Source organism: Caretta caretta, chromosome 1 (genome assembly GCF_965140235.1).
Source record: "Caretta caretta isolate rCarCar2 chromosome 1, rCarCar1.hap1, whole genome shotgun sequence".
In the NCBI taxonomy this organism is placed as follows: Eukaryota; Metazoa; Chordata; order Testudines; family Cheloniidae; genus Caretta; species Caretta caretta.
In genome coordinates, this window is record NC_134206.1 from 205710792 (window position 1) to 205734111 (window position 23320).

A 23320-nucleotide genomic window follows, 5' to 3' on the forward strand; every position below is an offset into this window, starting at 1 on the left:
CAGTTCAATAAAATCACCTTATCAAGAGTCTGTTATATTAATGTCTTCAGTGAGTATGAACAAAGCTACATGTAGCACAATTGATGACTACAGAGGAGGATGCTAAAGAAATCTGGGAGTGTGTGGGTTTATTTATTGCTATTTTGGTTAAAACTCATATCGCAAGAAGTATCCCTACAGAAAGCTCCAGGTGCTTTTTACAATGCATAAAACTCACAATAACAAAGCACCAGTAATAGTAAACTTACTAGACCAGAGGTTCTCCACCTTTTCCTTTCTGAGGTCTGCTCCCCCTCCCCTCCCCCCCACCCCACATGCTATAAAAACTCCACTGCCCGCCTGTGCCACAATAACTGGTTTTCTGCATATAAAAGCCAGTCAGTGTTAGGGGTTAGCAAGAAGGGCAGTTGCCTGGGGCCCCATGCCATAGGAGCCCCCATGAAACTACATTGCTCAGGCTTCAGCCCCAGGTGGCAGGGCTCAGGGACCTAGGCTTCAGCCCCGTGCAGTGGGGATTCAGCTTTCTGCCTTGGGCCCCAGCAAGTCTAATGCTGGCCCTACTCGGAGGTCCCACTGAAACCTGCGTGAGGCCCCCTAGGGGCCCTGGACCACTGGTTGAGAACTACTTTACTTGACTACCTTATTCCTCAATTTGTTGCCAATAATTATAGTAACCTAAAATACCCCACCTTCAGTATTCCCTCAGAAAACTTCAATGTGTTCCATCCCCAAACACCAGCGAGAAAAGATGAGCAATATGGTAGGTTAACAGACTGGGGGTGGGAGGGGGAAGAGTTCCAAAGTTGAGGACCCATCATGGAAAATTCCACTCCAGAATTTTCCTCCTGTTTAATTTGAGGCCAGTTGAGGCATCTCCACTGATCTCAGTTGCAGCAGTTTGACATTTGTAGAGAAGTGATCTACCAAGCCGGCACGTCCCAAATCATTTAGGGATTTATTAGTGAAAACCAGTGCCTTAAACTCCACCTGAAAATGTATTTGCAGCCAATGCCATCGGTGAAGTACTGATGCTATGCTATGTGCTCTGGGTTGTCAGGCAGGCATATTCTGCACCAGTTTCAGCTTCTGGATAGTCTCTGGATATAATGCCATGTAAAGTGCATTGCAGTAGGATGTAGCTTTACACCATTTACTTTTATTTCTAGGTATCCAACTCCGTTCCTACCAAATGGAAGGACTAAAGTGGCTAGTACAGTGCTACGAAATTCAGCGCGGCTGCATCCTGGGTGATGAGATGGGTCTCGGAAAGACTTGTCAGGTGCATTTTTTCATTACTATGTAGAAAAACAACTTGGCCAAATTTCTGTTTTCCCAGTGATTCCTACGAGAGGAAGAAAAATACCAATGATCAAACCAAGGATCAAATTCTGAAGTGCATACTGCAAGGATTAAAACCTAAATCCTGATTCCTTTAGTGGTTACTCAGGCAAAACTCCCTTTGACCTCAGTAAAGGTTTTGCCTGAGTAACACTCAGTAAGGACTTTATTTATTTTATTTTTATTTTAAGGCAAAATGATCTTCTGTCAGGAGACATTGCATTGAACATTGAGGACAAAAGTAATGATGGCCATACATGAGACCCCCCCTGTTAAGCTGTAAAAACAACATACTATCAGTGTAATGGTGATGTCATTTTGATGCAAGTCTGGGTAGATAGTTTTATGAAGTTCAGTTCTAGGGTCAGAGAGATAAGTGAAACTTGTAGATTTTTCATATTGATTTTTTGTGACAACATTTTTCAAAATAAGTCTTGCAAGTTTTGGAGAATGAGTCTGACATGCATGTTAATCTGACAATATTCCATGCATCTTAAATAACAAGTGAATTGTTTTAAACATTGACATAGAGTAGATATTCTTCTGTCCTTGTGGGAGAGAAGATTCTTGTGGGAGGGGATTATTGGGTCTGAGTTGTGGCATTCAGACCTAAACTTTTCCATAGTTTGGAGTTCTTTTGATTTTGGATTTTTATTTATTTATTTATTTTTGGTCCTGTTTTGTTGTAGAGAACCTGCAGGGGCCAGCTGGGAGGCTGTGGGTGTGTTTAGATACAGGGCAATGGTTTGAGTCCATTTCTAGTCATTGGAAAATAATCTCCTCTTTGTCTGTCTATGTGTGTTCTAGACTATTGCTCTGCTTGTTTATTTGACTGGAAAGTTAAACAAAAGGCCATTTCTCATTCTTTGTCCTCTATCCGTGTTGAGCAACTGGAAGGAGGAGCTGGAGAGGTAAGCCTCAGCAATTATATTATCATCTTATATCTTAGCGCTAGGTTTGATCTCGGGGTACAGGTTGGAGGCTGAATCAGGGCTGAGGCTCAGGTTTGGCAAAACCAAAATCTTGCTGCCTTTATATAAGACTTTTCAGCTCAAAATGGTGGAAATCCCATGAGACTGGTAGCTATCACAAGATTTCCCATTTTGAGCATCAGGAGTCATGAGAGAGTAGCCATTCTCATAAGATTTTTGGAATCCTCCAATCAGAACCACAAAATATGATCCAGCCTGGCTCCAAACGCATCTGGGTAGGTTTCGAGTCAGAGACTTGAATCCAAACCCTGTCCTCCAAAACCTCAAGGCATTTGGATCTGAGTTTGCCGTTTGGGCCCGTCTCTGGTTTATACACTCTTTGATAGTCTGGGTTCAAAGTAGACTTCGTCCTTTATTTACATGAAAGTCTCAGCCTAGCTCTCTACTTTGTTTTTTTTATAATGAAAACAGATTTGCTCCAGGTCTTTCCTATGTGGCATATGCAGGAGACAAGGAGGAAAGGGCCAAGCTGCAGTGGGACCTGAAAGCGCATTCTCATTTCCGCGTGCTGCTCACTACATATGAGGTACCTGCCAGCAGGCAGGAGCATTACTTGCTTGCAGGACACAGGTTCATTTTGAGCTGGAGCCTCAGAACAATCACATTTAGTGGAAGCTTCTGCTTGTATTTACCTTCCCCTTTGTCCCATTCAGTGGCTGCTGTAGGATCCTATTCCACATTCCTTACTGAGATAGAACCCTGTTCTCAGTCCTTTCTCCAGTGAAACTCCCATTGAAGGTAATAGGCGTCTGAGCTAAATAAGGAGTGCTGAACAGAGTCCATGATTAGGACCCAGTTTTGCTCTTACTGGTGCCAATGGGAGCAGGATTGGCGCCAGCCAGAACTAGATTGGTCTTAGTCGCTGCTTTGGCCTCTCCTGCAGTTATTAAAACAGTGTTCTGTTGCTTAATTATTCCTGAGGGGAAAATAAAAATCTTCTCCATTATAAATCGCTCCTCACGGGAATGATTTAGCACCATTCGTTCAATCCATTTTAAAAAAATAAACAAACACATCTACATCAATCTAGTAGTGGTGAAAGGTCCCCATTAGCTTCCACCATCTGATTTCTCTGACCTTCCTTCATTGCTTCTGCCCCTTTGCTTCCCCTGTTTTGTGGTCTCTCGCTTTCTCTTCCCCCTTAGATTGTATCTATTTGTCCCATGCTGTCCCCTCTGACCCTGCCCACCTTTCCACTCTCGCTCCTCGATCCTGTCTGTGCTATGAGAATACTTATCCCGAGGGCACTAAAGGGAGGGGGACTTTCACACTGGAGCAAGCTTTAGAAAGTCCTACCTATCCATGCATAAATTCACTTGACTAGTATTTCTCTTTGCTTGCTGTTGCCAGTGGTGAGGTCTGTGCTTTTAATAAGGGCTTTCTTCTTGACACAGCCCAGCTTCTCCTCCTTTTTGAAGGTGGACAGTGTGTGTGCTTGTGACATTAGCAAGTAATTATGATGCCACAAATTCATCATTATCACTTATTTTAATGCAGGGTCAATGAGGAGGAAAAATGAAACATGGAGGGGAGGTAGATAACATCACTAGTTCTCAAATGTGGGAAGAAACATTATGTGAGAAAACATGACAGAAGTGAAAAGACTTTGCTGAGAGAGCTGAACATTTTCCCCAGCTTGAGAGTCTCTCTTAATATTTCTTGGTTGAGCTTTTCTGCTTGTGTTTTGTATTGTATTTCCGATGAGACCTAAAACTAAGGTCCTGGCAACTTGTGGTCATTATAGATCCCAGGGCTCTTTCCATAAGAGCAATTTGGGTGTCTAGGCCAAATTGCAACTCCATTAATTACGTTCCATCCTCTAAATCAGAGGTGGGCAAACTACGGTCCGTGGGTCACATCCGGCCCGTGGGACCGTCCTGCCTGGCCCTTGAGCTCCTGGCCGGGGAGGCTACCCCCGGCCCCTTCCTGGCTGTTCCTCCTCCCCTGCAGCTGCACCACCACGCAGGCAGCGGGGCTGCGAGCTCCTGCCGCTCTGAGCAACGACTGGGGGAGGTTGGGTAGGAGGTCCTGGGGGGCAGGCCCAGCTCTAGGTTTTTTGCCACCCAAAGCAAAAAATTTGCCACCCCAAGCTCCGAGAGCACAACTGCCCAAGCCAAAAAAAAAAAAAAAAAACCAGGATAGCTGGAATGCCGCCCCTGGAATTGTGCCTCCCCAAGCATGTGCTTGCTTTGCTGGTGGCTAGCCGGGGGGACAGGGAGCAGGGGGCGGGGTGGTCAGGAATAGGGGGGGTTGGATAGGGGGTGAGGTGTCGGGGGGCCTGTCAGGGGGCAGGGGTGTGGATAGGGGGCAGGGCAGTCCAGGGACAGGGAGCAGGGCGGGTTGGATAGGTGTGGGAAATGTGGGGGGCCTGTCAGGGGGCGGGGGTGTGGATAGGGGTTGGGGCAGTCAGGGGATGGGGTGGGTTGGATGGTGGTGGGGTCGGTTAGGGGCGGGGGGTGCCAGGAGAGGGCGGTCAGGGGACAAGGAGCTGGGGGAGGGGGGGTTGGATGGGTTGGAGGTTCTGAGGAGGGCAGTCAGGGGGCGGGAAATGGGTGGGGGTGGGATAGGGGGCAGGGGCTAGGCTGTTTGGGGAGGCACAGCCTTCCCTACCCGGCCCTCCATACAGTTTCACACCCCGATGTGGCCCTCGGGCCAAAAAGTTTGCCCACCCCTGCTCTAAATTCTTCCTGCAGTTTCAATTCTCTTTCACTTTTTCTCCTATTCTGTTGTGTAGTCTTGTTGTATGCTGTTAAGTAGCTGCCATATTCCACTCAAGAAGCAGCTGCAGTTCAAGGGTTGGTGAAGTGATCCTTGTCTGTGAACTGTTTATATATCAGTTTGTTATATTAGTAAATAACTTTAGGATATCTTATGTTGAGAGGTGCTATGTAACTATAAGGCATTGTGTGTAACACTGATTTTGTTTGATTACAGATATGCCTGAAAGATGGAGCATTTCTAAAATTGTGAGTTTATTTTTATTTTCCTAGAATTTATACAGTAGGTCTGTCAACAGTCTGTTTAGGCACATTGATGTGAGGTCCCAGTTCTGTTGTTTCACATGAGTCATTGCACTCTTCTTTGATTATTAGAATTTTTCTTCGAGCAACATTTAATGAAGGATCTTTTCACCTTCAGCCACATTGTACATGAGCAATCCTCCCCCCCAGCCGCTAAAGGAACAATTTTCAAGCAGATGAAAAAGTAAATGTTGTGCACTGGTCACACGTAACGGGCATAAAAGGACTGAGTGGATTTTTGCTCCTAGGGAGCAAGCAATAGCACCAATAGAAGATAGTACATAGAGTAATATTCTGGTAAAAGTGGCTGCATTGGTTTAGATCAGTGGTCCTCAACCTATTTATCATTGTGGGCCGCAGGTTGAGACCCACGGTGCCCCCACAACCCTCCCACAGACCCCTATGCCTAGCATCCCCCGCCCAGAGACCCCTCCACAGAGTGGAGCCAGGAGGGGAGCCCCAGGTGCTGGGGCAGGCAGCAGGGACCCCGAACCCTGCTGTGTGGAGCCAGGCAGCAGCCCTGACTCCAGACCCTGCCGTGCAGGCCAGACAACCTTTAGCACACAGCTGGGCCGCGTGTGGGTTGAGAACCACTGGTTTAGATTACAGGTACAAACTCTGACGAAAGTGAACTGCATAATCGTATGGTTAGGATCATAACCTAAACTGTATCACATCACATTGCCAGTCCAGCAGATCCTGCTCTTTGAGTAGTTATTTCACTTTCTGGTGAGATCTGTATTTTATTAGTATAACCAATCAGCGGCAGGTATTTCTGTCATGATCACAGAAGATTTTACATAATGCTGCACTTGTACTTGGGAAGGGATTTGGATATCTTATAACAACAATGCTGATGCCTTATAATACAAACACTTAGTTATGAATTCTGGAGGCAATCCCATCTGATGAATGCTTCAGGGACTCAGTCGGAGTTAAAAAAAAAAACAAAACAAAACAAAACTGCCCCACCCCATCCCTTCAGCCTCAGTTCATAACTAGTCAGGTGTATGATGGGGCTCCTCTGAAGCACCAAGTATTAGCCACTTCTAGAGGCAAGATACTGGGCTTGATGAACACATCGTAGAATCCATGTCTTGAGCTGATAATTAACACACCATGAAACATTTTGTGTGTATTGTAAAAAAAAAAAAAATAAAGCCACGGAGAATGCAGTTCAGTCCTCTTCGTTCCAAATGACTTTCTGCTTAATTCCGTACCGTTCTGTGTAATTTACACCATCAGCGCAGTATGTAAAGAATGTCGGGGGGGTTAAGTGATTTGCCTGTTATCACATAAACATCAGCCTCAGGACCAGTCTCTTGGTTCTCAGGCCAGTGCTTAACCCACGAGACCTCATTTCCCCTTCAAGAACTGTCACTCAAATTCTTTGAGCCTGGATTGTTCCATCTGAAAAATATGGCTAATAATAATAATACTTCACATGTTTTCATCTGTAGATCTCGGAGCACATTACAGAGGTGGGTGGGGATGCAGTCCAGCCTGCCTTAAGAGTGTGCTTTACAAGCTTAGCAAAACAAATGATATACTGTATATCCTCAGTGCATGATTTTCAAAGGCTCACTTGGCCAAGTGGAAAGCCGCCTTCCTTCATAACAAGGCTGTGACGTACTTCTCGGTCAGGTCTGTTAACCTGCGAAAAGGCCGGCTTCTACCCCAGCTGTTCAAAAATAGTTCTCAGGAATATTTGTTTATAATGGAAAAAAGGTGTAATTTTTTTTTTTTTTTTACTCCGTGAAAAGCAGTTGAACTGTTCCCCCATGTCCCCACCCTCATTTTATCCCCAAAAGTTCATCTTTAGGCAGACACACAGCCCCGGGAAGTTTCAGGCTTGAAAGGTGACTGTTGCAGAGAGTAATGAGAGGGGAGAATGGAAAAGGTTTTACAACTTGAAATATAGATTGCTATGAGGTATCCATTACACCAAGAAATACACATGAGTGGCAAACGTTAGATGAAGATCTGATTTCCGCCCTCCGCCCCCTACGGTATTCAGAGGATTTTAGATCCTGGGTCTTGGTTGAGGGCCATCTCCAGTATAGATGTAGAGAGACCAGCTAATACTGACCTCTTCATATTGTCAAGAATTATTTGAATTTTAACTGAAAACAGTACTTTTTATTAATTTATTTTACAGGTTTAACTGGGCTGCTCTGGTTGTGGATGAAGCCCACAGGTTGAAAAACCAGAACTCACTGTTGCACAAAACCCTTTCAGAGGTAAAAAAGAGCCCAACAACCTTTTAGCTATTAAAGGACTTTTCTCCCCTTTAAAGGGTACGGGTTCATTATTTATGTCATCACTAGCCCTCATCATGTTTGTTCATCTGTGGGCCTGATCCAGTTCCTCTCAAAGTCAGTAGATAGGCTCCCATTGTCTTCAGTGGCAGATGGATTGAGCCCTATGCTGCCAATGGATTAGAACAGGGAACTTGTCTCACATTCTGACTCACGTTTGGGCTTCAGAAGTTTGAGGAATGTGAGAAAAGGATTAATATAAAGAAGCCGTAAATGGCGTGGAACTAAATCACAGCCAGGTGACAATCTGCATCAGGAGTCTGTATTTCTGATATGAATTATTAAAAACAACAAAGTGAGGTAACCGTGAATTTGGAAGTCTTGTCCGGTGGTGAGTGCAGGGGACCATGAGTCATGATTCCTCAGGTCTATTTCTATGGTCTTGCTATGTGACCTTGGTTAAGTCACTTCTCTTCATTGAAGTCAGTGGAGTTGTTCTCCATTTACCTAGGTGTGCCAGAACCAAATCTGCCCCAGTAGGAGCACATCCAATATGCCCACGGCAATATTTTCTATTATTTCTGATCAGTTTTGTTTCTAGTTCCAGAATGGTCATTGTTAATGCTAAAAGATAACCCCAATCCCACCTTCATTCTGCTCACCTAGGTCCAATTTTTGAACTTGGTGGGAATTTTATGAAGTATTAAACTTGCCATAGTGATAGCCGTGTTCCCCAGTCTAAGTACAGGGAATGCTGCAAATAGCACAGTGCAGATAAATATCAACATTATGAGAGCTGCTCTGAAAACAGGAAAGCAGAGTGTGGATTTTGTGTAATTTCATTTTGGTGTTTTGATTTTTGTAGAAATGTTCCAACCAGCTCTAGTTATTTAACACAGTGCACATGGTTTGTGCATATCGTGCGACAGAGATCAAGAGTATAATGGCACCATATTTGGCCTTCATTCTTCCCTTGCTCATACATGTTTTGTGCTCTGGTGTCACTCCATTAACTTCAGAGGAGTTGCACCTGATTTACACCAGAGTGCTTGAGAGGAGAATCAGGCCCTGTAAGTTTGTTTATTACTCCAGATCTTGAGTTTGCTGGCTTCCACTGAAGTTGCAGAGTTCTGCAGGTACCTCTCTACTAACTGTCAGATTTTGGTTGTGTGGGAGAGTAGTGAAGGGGGTTTGTGTGGTAAGTGACTTTTCATTCCACTTGCATGTTGTAGTTCATTTTACTTTGTCTTTGCTTATTTCAGTTTTCAGTGGGCTTCAGTCTCCTGCTCACCGGCACTCCTGTTCAGAACAGTCTCCGTGAGCTGTACTCCCTGCTCAGTTTTATTGAGCCTGACATCTTCCCTAAAGAGCAAGTGGAAGAGTTTGTTCAGTGTTACTGTGGGATTGAAAAGGAGAGCAAGCCAGGCAAGTAATGAGTCATAAAACGTACTTGAGGGTCAGTGCTGTAAGCTGGTTAGAGCAGGGGATTGGGTGTTGGGACTTTGGGGTTTGCTTTCTCTGAAACTGATTAGCTATGAAACAATGCGGCCTACATCAGCATGTAGGTGCTTTCATATGTGTTTAGGTACCTACCTTTAGGCAGCCACGTTTGCTTCAGTTTCTCCTTCTATAAAATAGGGAAAATACTTACATCGCACAAGATGGGGTGAGGTTTCATTAATGTTTGTATAAAAAATAAAGTGCTAGAGACATTCCTTTACACTTAATTCATTTATTGCAACATTTTTTTCCAAATAGCCAAAGAATTGCACAGTCTTCTGCAGCCCTTCTTGCTTAGGAGGGTGAAGGCTGAGGTCGCGGCAGAGCTGCCTAAGAAGGTGGAAGTGGTTCTGTATCATGGGATGTCAGCCCTGCAGCGAAAATACTACAAGGCTATTTTGATGAAAGATCTAGGTAATTAGAGCATTTGGGGGGTTGGACCTAATCAGTTTATTTAAAAGCAAATTAGTTCCCTTTTGTAAATCCATGCGCTCTTGTAGTGAAATAGGAGATGCATTAGCATGCTCTGAATGATTGTGCTGAGTTCAGTTTTCTGAATGATCATTTGATAAGCAAGTAATATTAAAATTGGGGATTAGTCTGAGCCTCAAAATTTAAAGCCTGCTGCAAACTTTCCTAAGGTTCATGGCTGTTTTGATTCTGGGCTTTTGGTTTGGTCCACTGGTATTTGGATCTGCACTTTCCCAAAGTGTGGAAGCAGTCAATCTCAGGATTCCGGTTTGGGCCGACCTCTAATTAAAATACAATTAAAGATCTTCAGAAATATCTTTAGTATCACCAGGTAAACCATCCTTCAGTCACATGTGTTAACACCCACCCAAACACCCTTGTAGATTCTTCACCTTCATAACAAACTCCCTTGTACTTCTAATATATAACCAATCAAAATGAGCACACCATTTCTGTTAAATTACACTCAGATGTTCATTCCTTATTCTGATCTTATACACTTTCCTGTGTGAATGCTACATTATGCTGTGAGGGACGAAGGCGCAGGAGGTCTGGCCTAGCGGTTACAGCTGGGCTGAGGTCTGCCCACCAGGGACGGTAGTCGACACGCAGGAGGTGGAGGGATCTCAAGAGCCAGATTCAATAAGCAAGAGTCAGGGTCAAAATCAGGCTGGAGTCAGAGGCCAGAGGTAGTACCGGGTTAGAATGGAGAGTCAGGAATCCAGGTCAGAGTCAGGCTGGAGTCAGAGACTGGAGACCAGGAGATCAAGCAAAGTCTGGCATTGCAGCAGGGTGAAGTCCATGTGGTTGTCCAGACAACTTCCCGGGGGAACCCCTGGGGTTAAATAGGGTGCTGGGCCAGTCAGGGGGCTGCAGGGTACCATCACTCTGGGTCTCTTTGGCAGCACTTCCTGCGGTGCCTACTCTCCATAGTGCTCCCGGGCTGTACCTCTGCATGGCCTCCCAGTGGCACTGTGGGAATATCAGGTGTCCCAGGCTCTGCAGACCCAGCTTCTAGTCCCTGGGTCCTTATATCTACAAACTACCAGCATGCACATGTCTGCAGAGGCTATCTATTACGTAGCACTGGAGAAGCCCTTGCTTGTCCTAATGACCTTGCAGAGACACTCCGCTCATCTGGTGCTACTGCTCGGCGCACCAGAGAGCTGAGGCCACAGTGCCAGGGGAGCCTTTCAAGTGCTGATGGGGAGTGCAGAGGGAATGTGCTTGCCCCAGGCCACCCCTGCAACAGACACGCACAATCTTCTTCCCCTTCCACTCTTAGCCTCCTCCATACATCCCCTTGTAACCTCCGCACAGCCTCCCCAAAGCCCCGCTGAGCATCACTTCTCCCTACAGGCCCACTCATTCTTCTGGCCCTCATCCTCATAGTCTCCCTATGGTTCTGCTGTCAAGAGCTGAGACAGCAGCACCAAGCTTCTTATGGAAAGCTCAACATGCCATACCCTCTTAGAGCCTCGCCTCTTTCCCCTCCTCCGGCCAGCCTGTCTCTCTGGTCCCTTGCAGACTCTGAGCAGAGCTGGGAAGTAAGGTTGGCAGCGCCAGAGAACACAGGTGGTGGCTGTGCAGATCTTGACGCTGTTGCCAGCTTTTCCTTCCAGTACCCACATGCGTTATACCAAGTAACTTGATTTGTTAATTTGGAAAATGTTAAATCCTTGAGCTGTGTGAAGTGGCAAGGACTGTGGCTCTCTAACTGGGGGTCTCAGGGAAAAATTTCCAACAAGATATCACTTTTCAGTGTTTCCTCTGCCAAAGTGGGTAAATATTTGACCAAGAAAATATGAGCAAAAACTCAGTTGGTGCATGAAGAGGGAGTGTGTTAAATTTGGAACCTAAATTTGAACAGTAAAGTGTACCATTGAGACTTTTCCCTGTAGAGCTATGCTCGGTGTCCAGATAATTCCAGTCACTACATTTACAGTGTATCCCCAGAGCTCTTGTTGAATGGGTTTGCCGTTTCATTTTTGTGTTTCAGATGCATTTGAAAACGAAGCAGGGAGGAAGGTTAAACTTCAGAATGTCTTAATTCAGCTTCGAAAGTGTGTAGCCCACCCATACCTATTCAGTGGTGAGAAAGAACTCTTCTCTGTTTGAAAGTAACCAAAAATTATCATAGGATATGAGCCAATTTTCTTCAAACATGGCTTGTTTTGTAGATTTCATTGACACTTAAAAATTGAGTCAAGCCTGAAGATTGTATGTAAGGTTGTATGATAAATTACAATCCATATTAATTGACTAATAGTGATATATAAAGGGGACTCTGTTTCAAGGATAAGCCTATGTCAAGGCTGAGCTTTCAGCCTTAACTCTGCAGTTGTTTTCTTTTGAGTGCTTGATTTCTCAGCCTTAGCAATGCATTCACACTAGTTTGTTGACATGGAATCATTACTATAGTGTTCCTACTAGATAGCAAAGCACTGTCAGTTTTGAAGCCGGAATCCAGGTTATTACCTAGTTTTGTTTAGCCACAGATGTGCAAATTGTGAATTACCATACACGACACTGGGGTAACTTGGGGTGACCCTGGAGGCCCTCGCTATCGTTGGTCTACTACTGGCACTGCTTCTGAGACTTTCTTCCCTTCCAGGTGTTGAACCAGAGCCCTTCGAAATTGGAGACCACCTCATCGAAGCCAGTGGGAAACTGTGCTTGTTAGACAAACTCCTTTCTTTCTTGTATGCTGGGTATGTGGTTTTACTGTGCTTTACTTGTGGGAATCTAGATAAGCCTTGCTGGGAAGAGCAAACTAATTTATCCATGACTGTTACTCACATACACCAAGAAATGAACACTGTAGTGTTCCAGTTGATTGATGCTGAATTACTGACCTCTCTACAGAAGTAATTACAATGTTGCAGCTACATTAAGGATGACCAAGGAACCTTAAAAGGTTTGAAGCTTCCTTTTAAAGAGCCCAGAATACTGGCTGCTTCTCTGTATTTATTCAAACCTCTTCTGTCTTCCAAGTTTGGGCTGGAAATCCTGGAAGAACAAGTTATCTTACATGATGTCTGATGTTTCTGTTTTGGCCACAGATTCCAAGAGAACAGACTTTCATGCTGTGCTTCGGTTCCTCTGGGCCGAGGAAACACAAATATGCAGTCAAAATGAAAAATAGTCATGGGGGGGGGGATCCCCAAACCTAAGAATTGGGACAAATCAAAGCCTGGAAAACACACATGCCAAAGATGTGGGATTTAAGATCCTGACCCAGATTCTGGAACTTAACTTTGGTGGCTTCAGAATCTGGAATTGAAGTTTTAGATACTTGCATCATCACCCAGGAGAGAGCTAACCAAACCAGGACACACTTCAAATCACCTTTTGGTGCAGGATGTGAGACAGTTCCTCCTCCATGATGCAGAGTGATACCAAACAAGAGAATCTTAACTAGTATGCAGTTCCCCTCTGACAGCTTCCTTAGGAAGTGCTTAAACAGACATTTTAAAGCAAAAATGAAACTTTTAAAGTGGCTGGGATGATTTTGCTTCTCTGCTGTACAGCAGTGTTGGGGAGCGAGACTGTGTGTGTGTGTGCGTGCGTGGATGCGTGCGTGTCTCTCCGTCCCCAGGTCCTGTGCCACAAAAACTCTCAGGACCCATGGGCCTGCTGCACCTAAAAAATGATGCTAGACAGTATCAACTGGCTTGAATAGAGTGCTGTCACAGTATAAGGCACATGGTACAGGTCTGGAAGTCAGGAGACCTGAGCTCCAGCTCTGCCACTAACTCATTCTGTGATCTTGGCAAGTCATTTTACATTTGAGGAAACTGAAATCACACAATGCTTGGATTAAAAATACTCCTCTATATTAAACTAAGGGAACCTTGTCTATCTCTCTGCTACAAAAGGTACATTGAAGTTACGGGATTTCACTTTATTTCTGCAGTGGTCATCGGGTCTTGCTGTTTTCTCAGATGACTCGGATGCTGGATGTTCTGCAAGACTACATGGACTATAGAGGTGAAATACTTGTATTCTTGGAGCAGCTGTCTTGGCATATTTGTCTTTTGTCAGCTACAGTGATGCTGTACCCGACTGATCCTTGCATGATAGAGGAGGGACCATAATACTGGGGACTTATTTCTAGTAGGCAGAAGGAGTTTTCTTGCTGTGTCTGACTGCTTGTGTGACGTTGGGCAAGTCTCTTTAGTTCTCTCTGCCTCAGTATGATAGGCGCTGACTCCGTGGGTGCTCCAGGGCTGGAGCACCCATGGGGAAAAAGCAGCCAAGCTCCCCGCCCCAGCTCGCCTCTACCTCTGTCTCCTCCCCTGAGTGTGCCGCATCCCTGTTTCTCCTTCCAGCGCTTCCCACCGCAAAACAAGCTCTGGCAGGGGCGGCGGGGAACACGGCACATTCAGGGGAGGAGGCGGGGCCGGGGCAGGGATTTGGGGAAGGAGTCCAATAGGGGCAGGGAGGGGGCAGAGTTGGGGCGGGGACTTTGGGGAAGGGGTTGGAATGGGGCAGGGGCGGGATGGGGCGGAGGGTTGAGCACCCACCGACACCAGGAGAAGTTGGCACCTATGCTATTGCCATCTGTGAAAATAGGATAATAAAGATGTTATGAGGTTCAATGAGATCAGAGAGCTTTGAAATCCTTGAATGAAAGACAAGCGAAGGCCAAACCCTCTCCCTCACTCCCCCATCCTCTTTGCTATATGATTAGGGTAAGATTCTGCTTTCTAATACCTTAAACTAAATGAATGCAGGTTTAGTGTTCATAGGATATATTCAGTCCTTGTGTCAGTGAGTGCAACACTGTTAATTTCAGTGGAGTTACAGCTAATTACCCAAGGGCCTGAACTTGGTTTATAGCACCCTGACATTTCATGGTGATACAATGCTATTTGCTTTACACTGTGCCGTGATGCAAAAGTCATCCTGTAGTGGTGCTGGCTCCGAAGAGCCCTGTGCTTCAGGACTCTCACATATGTTCTGATCTTAGCTGCAGAGCTATAAATCCAAACTCCAGTGAAATCAGTAGATGTATTCCTGATTTACACCACTGTGAATTCAATAAAAAGCAGGTCATGTAGCCTACACCAGGAAATGAACTTATTGCTGAAAACCGTTGTTAGCAATATGTCCCCTTGAAAATCGTGCAAGTGCAAGGGTAAGCAGGATCCCATCATTTCTGGCAATGTTACCAGACATGTTCTTGAGACATGAGATATTTTCTTTCATTTCAATCCATGAGGCTTTATGCCAGTGGTCGGCAGCCTTTCAGAAGCGGTGTGCCGAGTCTGCGTTTATTCACTCTAATGTAAGGTTTTCCGTGCCAGCAATACATTTTAACATTTTTAGAAGGTCTCTTTCTATAAGTCTATAATATATAACTAAACTATTGTTGTATGTAAAGTAAATAAGGTTTTTAAAATGTTTAAGAAGCTTCATTAAAAATGAAATTAAAATGCAGAGCGCCCCTGACCGGTGTCCAAGACCCAGGCAGTGCGATTGCCACTGAAAGTCCGCTTACGTGCCGCCTTTGGCAAGCCTGCCATAGGTTGCCCACCCCTGCTTTATGCCAACTATTTCTCATGAGAGAGGCTTTTATTTAGCGTTTCTTGCCATAGACAGCTAATAACGTAGTCTAAAGCTGATCATGAGGCCAAATCCTGTAGTCCTGACTCAGAAAAGCTGGCATTGAAGTCAGTGAGAAAGGACTGTATGCTTTGGCCGATAATGCGGGGCCAGTTGCCAAAGTGGCCTGATCTAAAACAGGCCATTGTACCAGCGCTCTTCTGCTTTGGCTCGGAATTTTTCTACTCTGCTTCCAAGCAGCAAACTAAAACACAAGAGTTTCTGCTGCACATTCAGTTCTGGTGGCCCCTGCACTCAGTGAGTATGGAGTAACTCCATTGCAGTCAGTCTAATTAATTGGATTTACATCAACAGGGACAGAATCTGGCCCTTCATTTCTGTAGTGCTGGTGGAGCATGAGGGAGCAACAAAGCTACTAACCCCCCTGCCCCCCGAGAGTAGACTAGCAAGGAGCGAAAATAGGAGAAGGTAGATGAAGGAAAGAAAGCCAGAGAAAATCTGGGGAGAATGGGGAGAGCATGGAGAATCTGAGGTGTGGGGTGTTGGTGGAGGAAGACTAATAACAGGGAAAGCAGCTTGTAGAGCAGGGAGCAGACCAGGAGGGCTGGGAAAGGAGAAACCAGCCTGAAGGGGGATAGTGTCAGTGGTTTCTTGACCAGATGCTGTTCTGTCCCTTTGGAAAGGTTACAGCTATGAGCGGCTGGATGGGTCTGTCCGAGGGGAAGAGAGGCACCTTGCCATTAAGAATTTTGGTCAGCAGCCCATCTTTATTTTCCTGCTGAGCACCAGGGCAGGTAAGGCAACTGTGGGAGAGACAAAACTGGAACTATAATCAACCCCTTCCACAATCTCCTGGCCTTTTGCTGTCTTCAGGGATTGACTGGACTTCGGGAAGGTCTGAATTCTTTAGAGAACCCCAGTTTTAATATTCAAATAGGATTTCATAAGGCTTTTAAATAGCATCAGTTAAAAACCATTTAGTCCGTGATAGAATCTGTGTGGAGATTTTTTTTAATTATAGTTTCAGATGATGTGTTTGAATGTGTCTTCTATGCTCAGGCTGAGACCCAAGTTCAGGATCCTGAGGCCAACATGCAGTTTACAGCGCAGCCCATTGCACGACTTGCTCAGCCCTGGCAGCCCTCCTTGCGGCAGCTCCCCGCCGCCCCCTTGGCCCGGGGAGTCCCCCCTGCAGCAGCTCCCCGCCGCCCCCTCCCTCCCCAGGCCCAGGGAGCCCCCTCCGCGGCAGCTCCCCACCCCAGCTCACCTCTGCTCCGCCTCCTCCCCGAGCATGCCGCCGCTTCTCCCGCCTCCCAGGCTTGTGGTGCCAATCAGCTGTTTGGCGTGCAAGCCTGGGAGGGAGAGAAGCAGAGCGGGGCTGTGCTCAGGGGAGGAGGAGGAGCAGAGGTGAGCTGGGGCGGGGAGCGGTTCCCCTGTGCGCCGCCCCCACCCCGTTACTTGCTGCAGGTGGCCCTCCCTGCGCCCCCCAGCTTACCTCCACTCCACCGCCTCCCCCAACCACTTTGGCGCCCAAGACGACTGCGTAGTTCGCCTAGTGGTTGCACTGACCCTGCTAGGAAGGAAGGTGCGTCTCCTGGATAGAGGCAAATGCTCCTCAGCATGTACCTCCTCTTTAGTGGCAGTGTATATCTCAAACCTATATTCCGGTTTAACTTGTCTTTTCAGCCCATGAGAGCTAGCACTTCAGAAAGCAGTGACGGGCAAATCTCCAACGTTTTAGTTTGGATAAGAACCCGGACTGTCCACCATCCTCGGGCTTGTATTATTGTACTTGACGTTTCCAGTTTCTGTGACAGAGTCACTGGTCTCCGCCAGGACTTAGGGAGATCCTTTGTATTGACACTAGGCAGCCCAGCTGTGTTGGTTGGTCTGCCAGCTAGAGAGCACCATCTGTGTCCAGCAGCCTCAACAAACAATCCTCTTTAGATTGATTACACCTGATTGCTTTTTAGTGCATTAGACAACACGTCTGTTATGAGGCCTGGTGGAAAGGTGGAAGCATAGAAGTGCAAGAAAATGAAATTCAGAAGGTTAACCAAACTTTTCTGAGCCTCAAACGATTCAGTGTTGGTTTGAGGGATGGAGCAAGGTTGGGTTTATTTTTATTTTATCTGAACTGATCCACCCTTTTGTAGTCTAAACACCGTTTCTCCCTTTATTTCAAGTTGCTAATGTGTGTTACTGACCATCCCCTTTGTTTAAAACTTTTTTTAGGTGGAGTCGGCATGAATCTAACTGCAGCAGATACAGTTATTTTTGTTGATAGCGATTTTAACCCACAAAATGACTTGCAAGCCACAGCGAGAGCTCACAGGATTGGCCAGAACAAGTGAGAAATAGGAACAGAACTGTTTCTTGTGGTGCATTTTGCATCTGATTGCTCACCCTCTCACTAAATGCCACACTAATGCTTCCCTCCCACCCGCAAGTTCTGACAGCAGAGGAGACCTAAGCAGAGCGGTTCGGATAATTGGGGGCGGGGGGACGGAAAGAGGAGCCATGGGTCCTCAGCATAGTTCCACCTCTTCCCTTCTTTGATCCCATGCAGTCCTGGCCGCCCCAAGTCTCCAGAATCTGGAATTCTGCAGTTATGGAGGGGGGATAGAATGGGAGGTTGGCTGCTCTCTGCAGTGTCCCCTCCTCCTTTTGACCATGGTGGTCGGGTCAGCATCTCCTTCTGCAGCTCTACACGTGCTTTCTCTTAGCTAACTGGGCACCTCGCTGGGTCAGGGCTGACTGCCAGGTTTGGTCCCAGATTCAAGGAAACTGTTCTAATGCAATATAAATGATTAAACTGACTCTCTTCAATTTTGCAAGGCCTGTAAAAATTATCCGCTTGATTGGACGGGACACTGTAGAAGAAATAATCTACCGCCGAGCTGCATCGAAGCTCCAATTTACAAACACGGTTATCGAAGGGGGGCAGTTTGCTCTCGGAGTACCCAAGTGCCAGGAAGCAGCAGACATGCAGGTAAGATGATCGCTGAGCATGACTTCAACAGCATCATCCCTGAGAAAAGTAAGAGGGCCCCATTCTGGGTGTGTGTTCAAGATGGGCCTGATCCAAACACCATTGTCTTTGGGGAGGATTGGAGAAGAACATGGCATCTGAATGCATCTCTTTTATGGAGCAAGCCAAAATCCCAGATCCAAACACCACTGAAATTTGGGGACAATCAGATGCTAATTTTTAGGCTCAACCACTGTCTAACTAGGGCATGTTTTCCAGAGGGGTTTTCTTTCCTTGTTTTTGACTATAATAGATATTTATATGAAAATTGCATCGTTGCTTCTAGGAGTTCATTTGTTTTGCCTCCTTCTCCCACACAAACAGAACTATACCTTCAGCACTATGGTAGCTTTTTGTTACTAACCCGCAACTTGTCCTAGGCTTGCAAAACTTTCAGACAAAATTTACACTGAGCTCTAGGCAAATTGGAATCCTGGGGTGGGAGGATTTGTGATTAGGAACTGAAAGCTGAGTTTTGCTTTGAGATTTTGGGACTTAAGAGCCCTAGGGCCCTACCAAATTCGTGGCCATGAAAAATGCATCACAGACCATGAAATCTGGTCTTTTGTGTGCTTTTACCCTATACTATCCAGGTTTCATGAGGGAGACCAGCATTTCTCAAATTGGGGGTCCTGATCCAAAAGGGAGTTGCAGGGGGGTTGCAAAGTTATTTTAGGGGGGATCGCAGTATTGCCGCCCTTACTTTGGCGCTGCCTTAAGAGCTGGGCGGCCAGAGAGCTGCCCAGCAGCAGCGCAGAAGTAAGGGTAGCCGTACCGCAAACCCTCCTACAATATCCTTGTGACCACGCCCCACCCCCAACTCCTTTTTGGGTCAGGACCCTTACAGTTACAACACAGTGAAATTTCAGATTGAAATAGCTGAAATCATGAAATTTACAATTTTTAAAATCCTATGACCATGAAATTGGACCCTGAATTTGTTAGAGTATAAGGCCAGAAGGAACAACCAGATCATCTTGTCAAACTCCGTACTAAGTGAAATGTAGGGGGACGTGAACTCCATGTAAAGTGAAACAGTGAAAAGCTATGGCACAGCCCCTCTCCTTCCCTCTTCCCCGCAAATTTGTCTGAGCAATGATGGCTTCCAGTTTGAGAAATTGGACTGAGCCCCTGCGTGGTGATATGCCATGCTGGCACTTTTCACCCCACTAATTTCTGCAGACATTTAAGCATTCTTGTAAAAAGAAACAAAAGTTTCTGGCCTTTCTGATTGTGAAGAAAACCTCTTGAATGTGACCCAATGCAGAGCTGTCTGCCTGAGTCTGCATGTAATCTGAGTAGCTGTCTATGCAGCTACTAGTGACCCATGTCTGTCAAGATGGATATTGCTGAGCATGATTTGTTACTTGGGTCTAGTTAGGTGGTGCATAACTGGTGAGGGCAGAGTGAAAATAACAGCTGACAAAGCATGAGTGTTTTGTGGGGTGACATTAAGTGTCTGATTTCCATCTCCACAAACTACTTTCTTTTCAACCTAGAGGCACAGTGGGCTAGGAGTAGCATGAAATATGATGGTGACATTAAACTTCATCCTTTTGTTCATTAAAGCTGAGTGAAATCCTGAAGTTTGGTTTGGATAAGCTGCTCTCATCAGAGGGGAGCATCATCCAGGATGTGGAGCTGGAAAATATCCTTGGAGAGACAAAAGAAGGAATGTGGGTAAATGATGATGTGCTACCAAGTGAAGAAGAAAGCGGAGAGCAAGATACAGAAAGTAAGTTCGAGGATCCTAAATGCACACAAAACACACTCAAGTCTGGATGTTATTAGAGGAGATTTCAAGGGGTTATACTGTGTTTTTCAAGTAACTTTGGAAGGAAGAAAGATGGGTTTGTGGTTAGAGTAGGGGACTTGAAATCAGGAGACATGAGTTTTATTCCTGGCTCTGCCACAGACTTGATTTGTAACTGTTGAACACTCCCTTCCTACTTTTGTGCCTCAATTTCCCCATCTGTAAAATGGGGATAATAACTGATTTGCCTTTCAGGGCGTTGCGAGGCTAAATTCATTAATGTTTGTGAAATGCTTTGATATGCTTGGATGTAAGACTCTAGGGAAGGCTCAAGTATTGTATTATAATTGACTTTATTCACAGAGAAAGATCCATCTTAAGATGGAGTTACAAATCAGTAACTTAAGGGTAAAAAACATCATAGGGATGTTGTAATTATCCCCAAAACAAGTGTTACGAACCCTGGAATTTCACTTTAAAAAATCCAAGCATTAGGGAAAGAAATGCAGAGTTAGGGCACCCAAGTAACCTTAACTCTGTCCTGTGGTGACAGCATGCAATAACCATATGATTAGGATTAAGGCACGTTAGTGTGTGCAGTCCCAGACTGGATTAAACTGATTTTTAAAGATCCTTTTTTCACATATTTTCCACTTGTAGTGTCACTCTATGCACTGTATTCTGATCCATAATCTCTGCTTTAAGTGCAAAATGGAACTCATCCTTAACTATGGAATTGTGACTGGGGCTTCCATAATATTACAGAAATGGGATCCTATAAAATGGGCCTTCAGTCCCATCCAGTGGCTACTGGTAATAAGTTACCATTTGCCAACAGTTACCATGCAGTGGTATTTCCTATTGTAGACTGAGAGAAGAACTGTGGTTTCTCAGATCCCAATGTGTGGTAGCTGTTGAAGAAATTTCTGATCTTCAAGGAGCCAGGATTACATCTGTATTGGATAGTGCCAAACAAATTCCACTTCAAACTCACCATGCGTGTAATCCTCGCTGAGGATTAATGCCTTGACAGAAATTTGGTTTAGTTGTCTCAATGAGATGCTTATGTTTTTCCTCACAAAACTATCCCAACAGTTATCCCTGTTAGAACGGGCAATGGTGTCACAAAGAGGGTGTGAGTTCAAATTACTTACTTACTGTAACTTTAATTATTACTTGTTACTTATTGTAATTTTAGCAGATACCACTGGCCCATTGGAAGACCTTTATACATTTTAATTTTTTTTTAAGATCATATGTACGTATATGAAGGCAAAGATTATTCGAAAGACCTGAGCAGAGAAGACAGAAGAGCATTTGACCAGCTTTTGGATCTTCAGAAAGTCCTTGAAGAGACCAATCAAGAAGGAAGAGCCCTCCGAAATAAAGCAAATGTAAAATGAAAGAAATGACTCATATGATGCAGTCAGTGAGTCATTGAACATGAGGCAGATTTTAATCTCCATCTTGTGGAGGAAATATTTAAAGACTCAATTACAAATATCTTGAAATTAATTAAATTAGTAGAATCTGAGGACTGGATGAATCAGGGGGATTGGGAACGGATCAGAGATGAGCATTAAGAGGTTCAAATGCAGGTCATTGCAGTACAGGTCACTGTCGTTAGCTGATGGTTTGGTGACCTCCTTGAAATGAGTTGAGGAGTGTGATTCAATTCAGACAAAGCTCTGGAGGAATAGACTGTAGGGAACAGATACGGGACATTGGATAAGATGGGATCTGATAGGAATTTGAGATGAGAAATGTCTGTTTACCTGCAAGTCCCCTTCCTTTTCCAGGTACTTGTCACTGGTCTTCAGGAGGTGCCTACAAGGAGGAAGCATGCACTGAGCCCAGAAGAGCTGGAGGCCAGAAGGAGGAAACGACAGGAGGCAGCAGCAAAGAGAGCACGGCTCATGGAAGAAAAGAAACAGAAGAAAGCAGAAGCTGAACACAAGAAAAAGTAGGATTGTGCTTTGTCTGCTACTAAGCAGTGTGGTGTCTGTTACAGTTAGCAGAGAAACTGGCTATGTCAGACTGATAAAAACAAGTCAGGAAGCTGCAAATTCTGATTACTCTTACAATAACGGGGCATTTGGGACATGGGAAGGGGTGAGGAGGAGACGTTGGCTGCAGGTCATGTCTAAAAGGAATCACAGCTGGACATTGTTTTTTCAAGTGTGTGCTGAAATTGCAGGATGTAGAGGTGTTGATGTAGAAATGGCTTTTGACACAGCGGTAGCATCAATTTTTGCTAACTTTCATAGAGGTGGGCCTGAATACTACACAAGGTGGAAACATGTTTGCTAAGGATTTGTACAAAAGAATAGCACAAGCATATGGGGACAAAATCAGAAAGACTAAGGTACAAAATGAGTTATACTTAGCAAGGGACATAAGAGGTAATAACAAGAGGTTCTATAACTACATTGGGAGCAAGAGAAAGATGAAGGAAAGTGTAGGTCCTCTCCTTGATGGGGAAGGAGAGCTAATAACTGATGACATCAAGAAGGTTGAGTTGTTTAATGCCTGTTTTGCTTCAGTCTTCACTCAAAAGGTAAATTATGCCCAGATACTTAACACAATTAATATTAACAACAGGGGAGAAGGATTGCAAGCCAAAATAGGGGACGAATAGGCTAAAGAATATTTAAATAAGTTAGATGTAATCAAGTTGGTAGTGCCTGATGAAATTCATCTTAGGGTGTTTGAGGAACTAGCTGAAGCAATATTGGGATGATTAGCAACTATCTTTGAGAAGTCATGGATGGCAGGTGGGGTCCCAGAGGACTGGGGAAGAGCAAACATAGTACCTTTGTTTATATGGGAAACAAAGTGGTCTTGGGGAATTACAGACCACTCAGCCTAACTTCAGTACCTGGAAGGATACCTAAACGAATTATTAAACAAATCAATTGTAAACTCTTAGAGGATAATAGGGTTATAAGGAATAACCAGCATGGATTTGTCCAAAACAAATCATTCCAAACCAATCTTATTTCCTTCTTTGAGAGGGATACTGGCCTAATGGATGGGGGAAATCTGTAGATGTGATTTGTCTAGATTATGATAAGGTGTTTGATACAGTCCCACACAACATTCTCATAAGCAAACTAGGGAAATTTTGTCTAGATCAGGGGTCTCTAATTCAATTTACCTTAGGGCCAGTGCCAGTCCTCAAATCCTCCTAGCGGGCCAATAATGTCACTCATACCGCCCAGAACCCACCCCCCAAAACTCCGCCCCCACCTGCCTAAGACTCTGGGAGGGAGTGTGGGTGGGGAAGGAAGTCTGGGGTAGGGGATTGGGGTGCAGGCTCTGGGAGGGAGTTTGGGGCTGGAGGTGGTATGTGGGGAGAGGGTGGGGATGCAGGCTCTGGGAGGGGGTCA

At 45.1% G+C, this 23320-nt stretch overlaps 1 protein-coding gene across 1 annotated transcript in view; it reads left to right on the plus strand.

The window, feature by feature from the left end:
* CHD1L (chromodomain helicase DNA binding protein 1 like) overlaps positions 1-23320 on the plus strand; it is a 36367-nt gene that overhangs the window by 2365 nt on the left and 10682 nt on the right. Inside the window, exons 2-17 of the mRNA XM_048818403.2 lie at positions 1167-1279; positions 2146-2249; positions 2742-2856; positions 5265-5296; positions 7509-7590; positions 8871-9033; positions 9367-9522; positions 11579-11671; positions 12194-12290; positions 13496-13569; positions 15831-15941; positions 17383-17497; positions 17986-18139; positions 19748-19913; positions 21183-21325; positions 21731-21894. Of these exons, the coding sequence (XP_048674360.1) occupies positions 1167-1279; positions 2146-2249; positions 2742-2856; positions 5265-5296; positions 7509-7590; positions 8871-9033; positions 9367-9522; positions 11579-11671; positions 12194-12290; positions 13496-13569; positions 15831-15941; positions 17383-17497; positions 17986-18139; positions 19748-19913; positions 21183-21325; positions 21731-21894 (1882 nt within the window). The remainder of the gene's footprint in view (positions 1-1166; positions 1280-2145; positions 2250-2741; positions 2857-5264; positions 5297-7508; positions 7591-8870; positions 9034-9366; positions 9523-11578; positions 11672-12193; positions 12291-13495; positions 13570-15830; positions 15942-17382; positions 17498-17985; positions 18140-19747; positions 19914-21182; positions 21326-21730; positions 21895-23320) is intronic.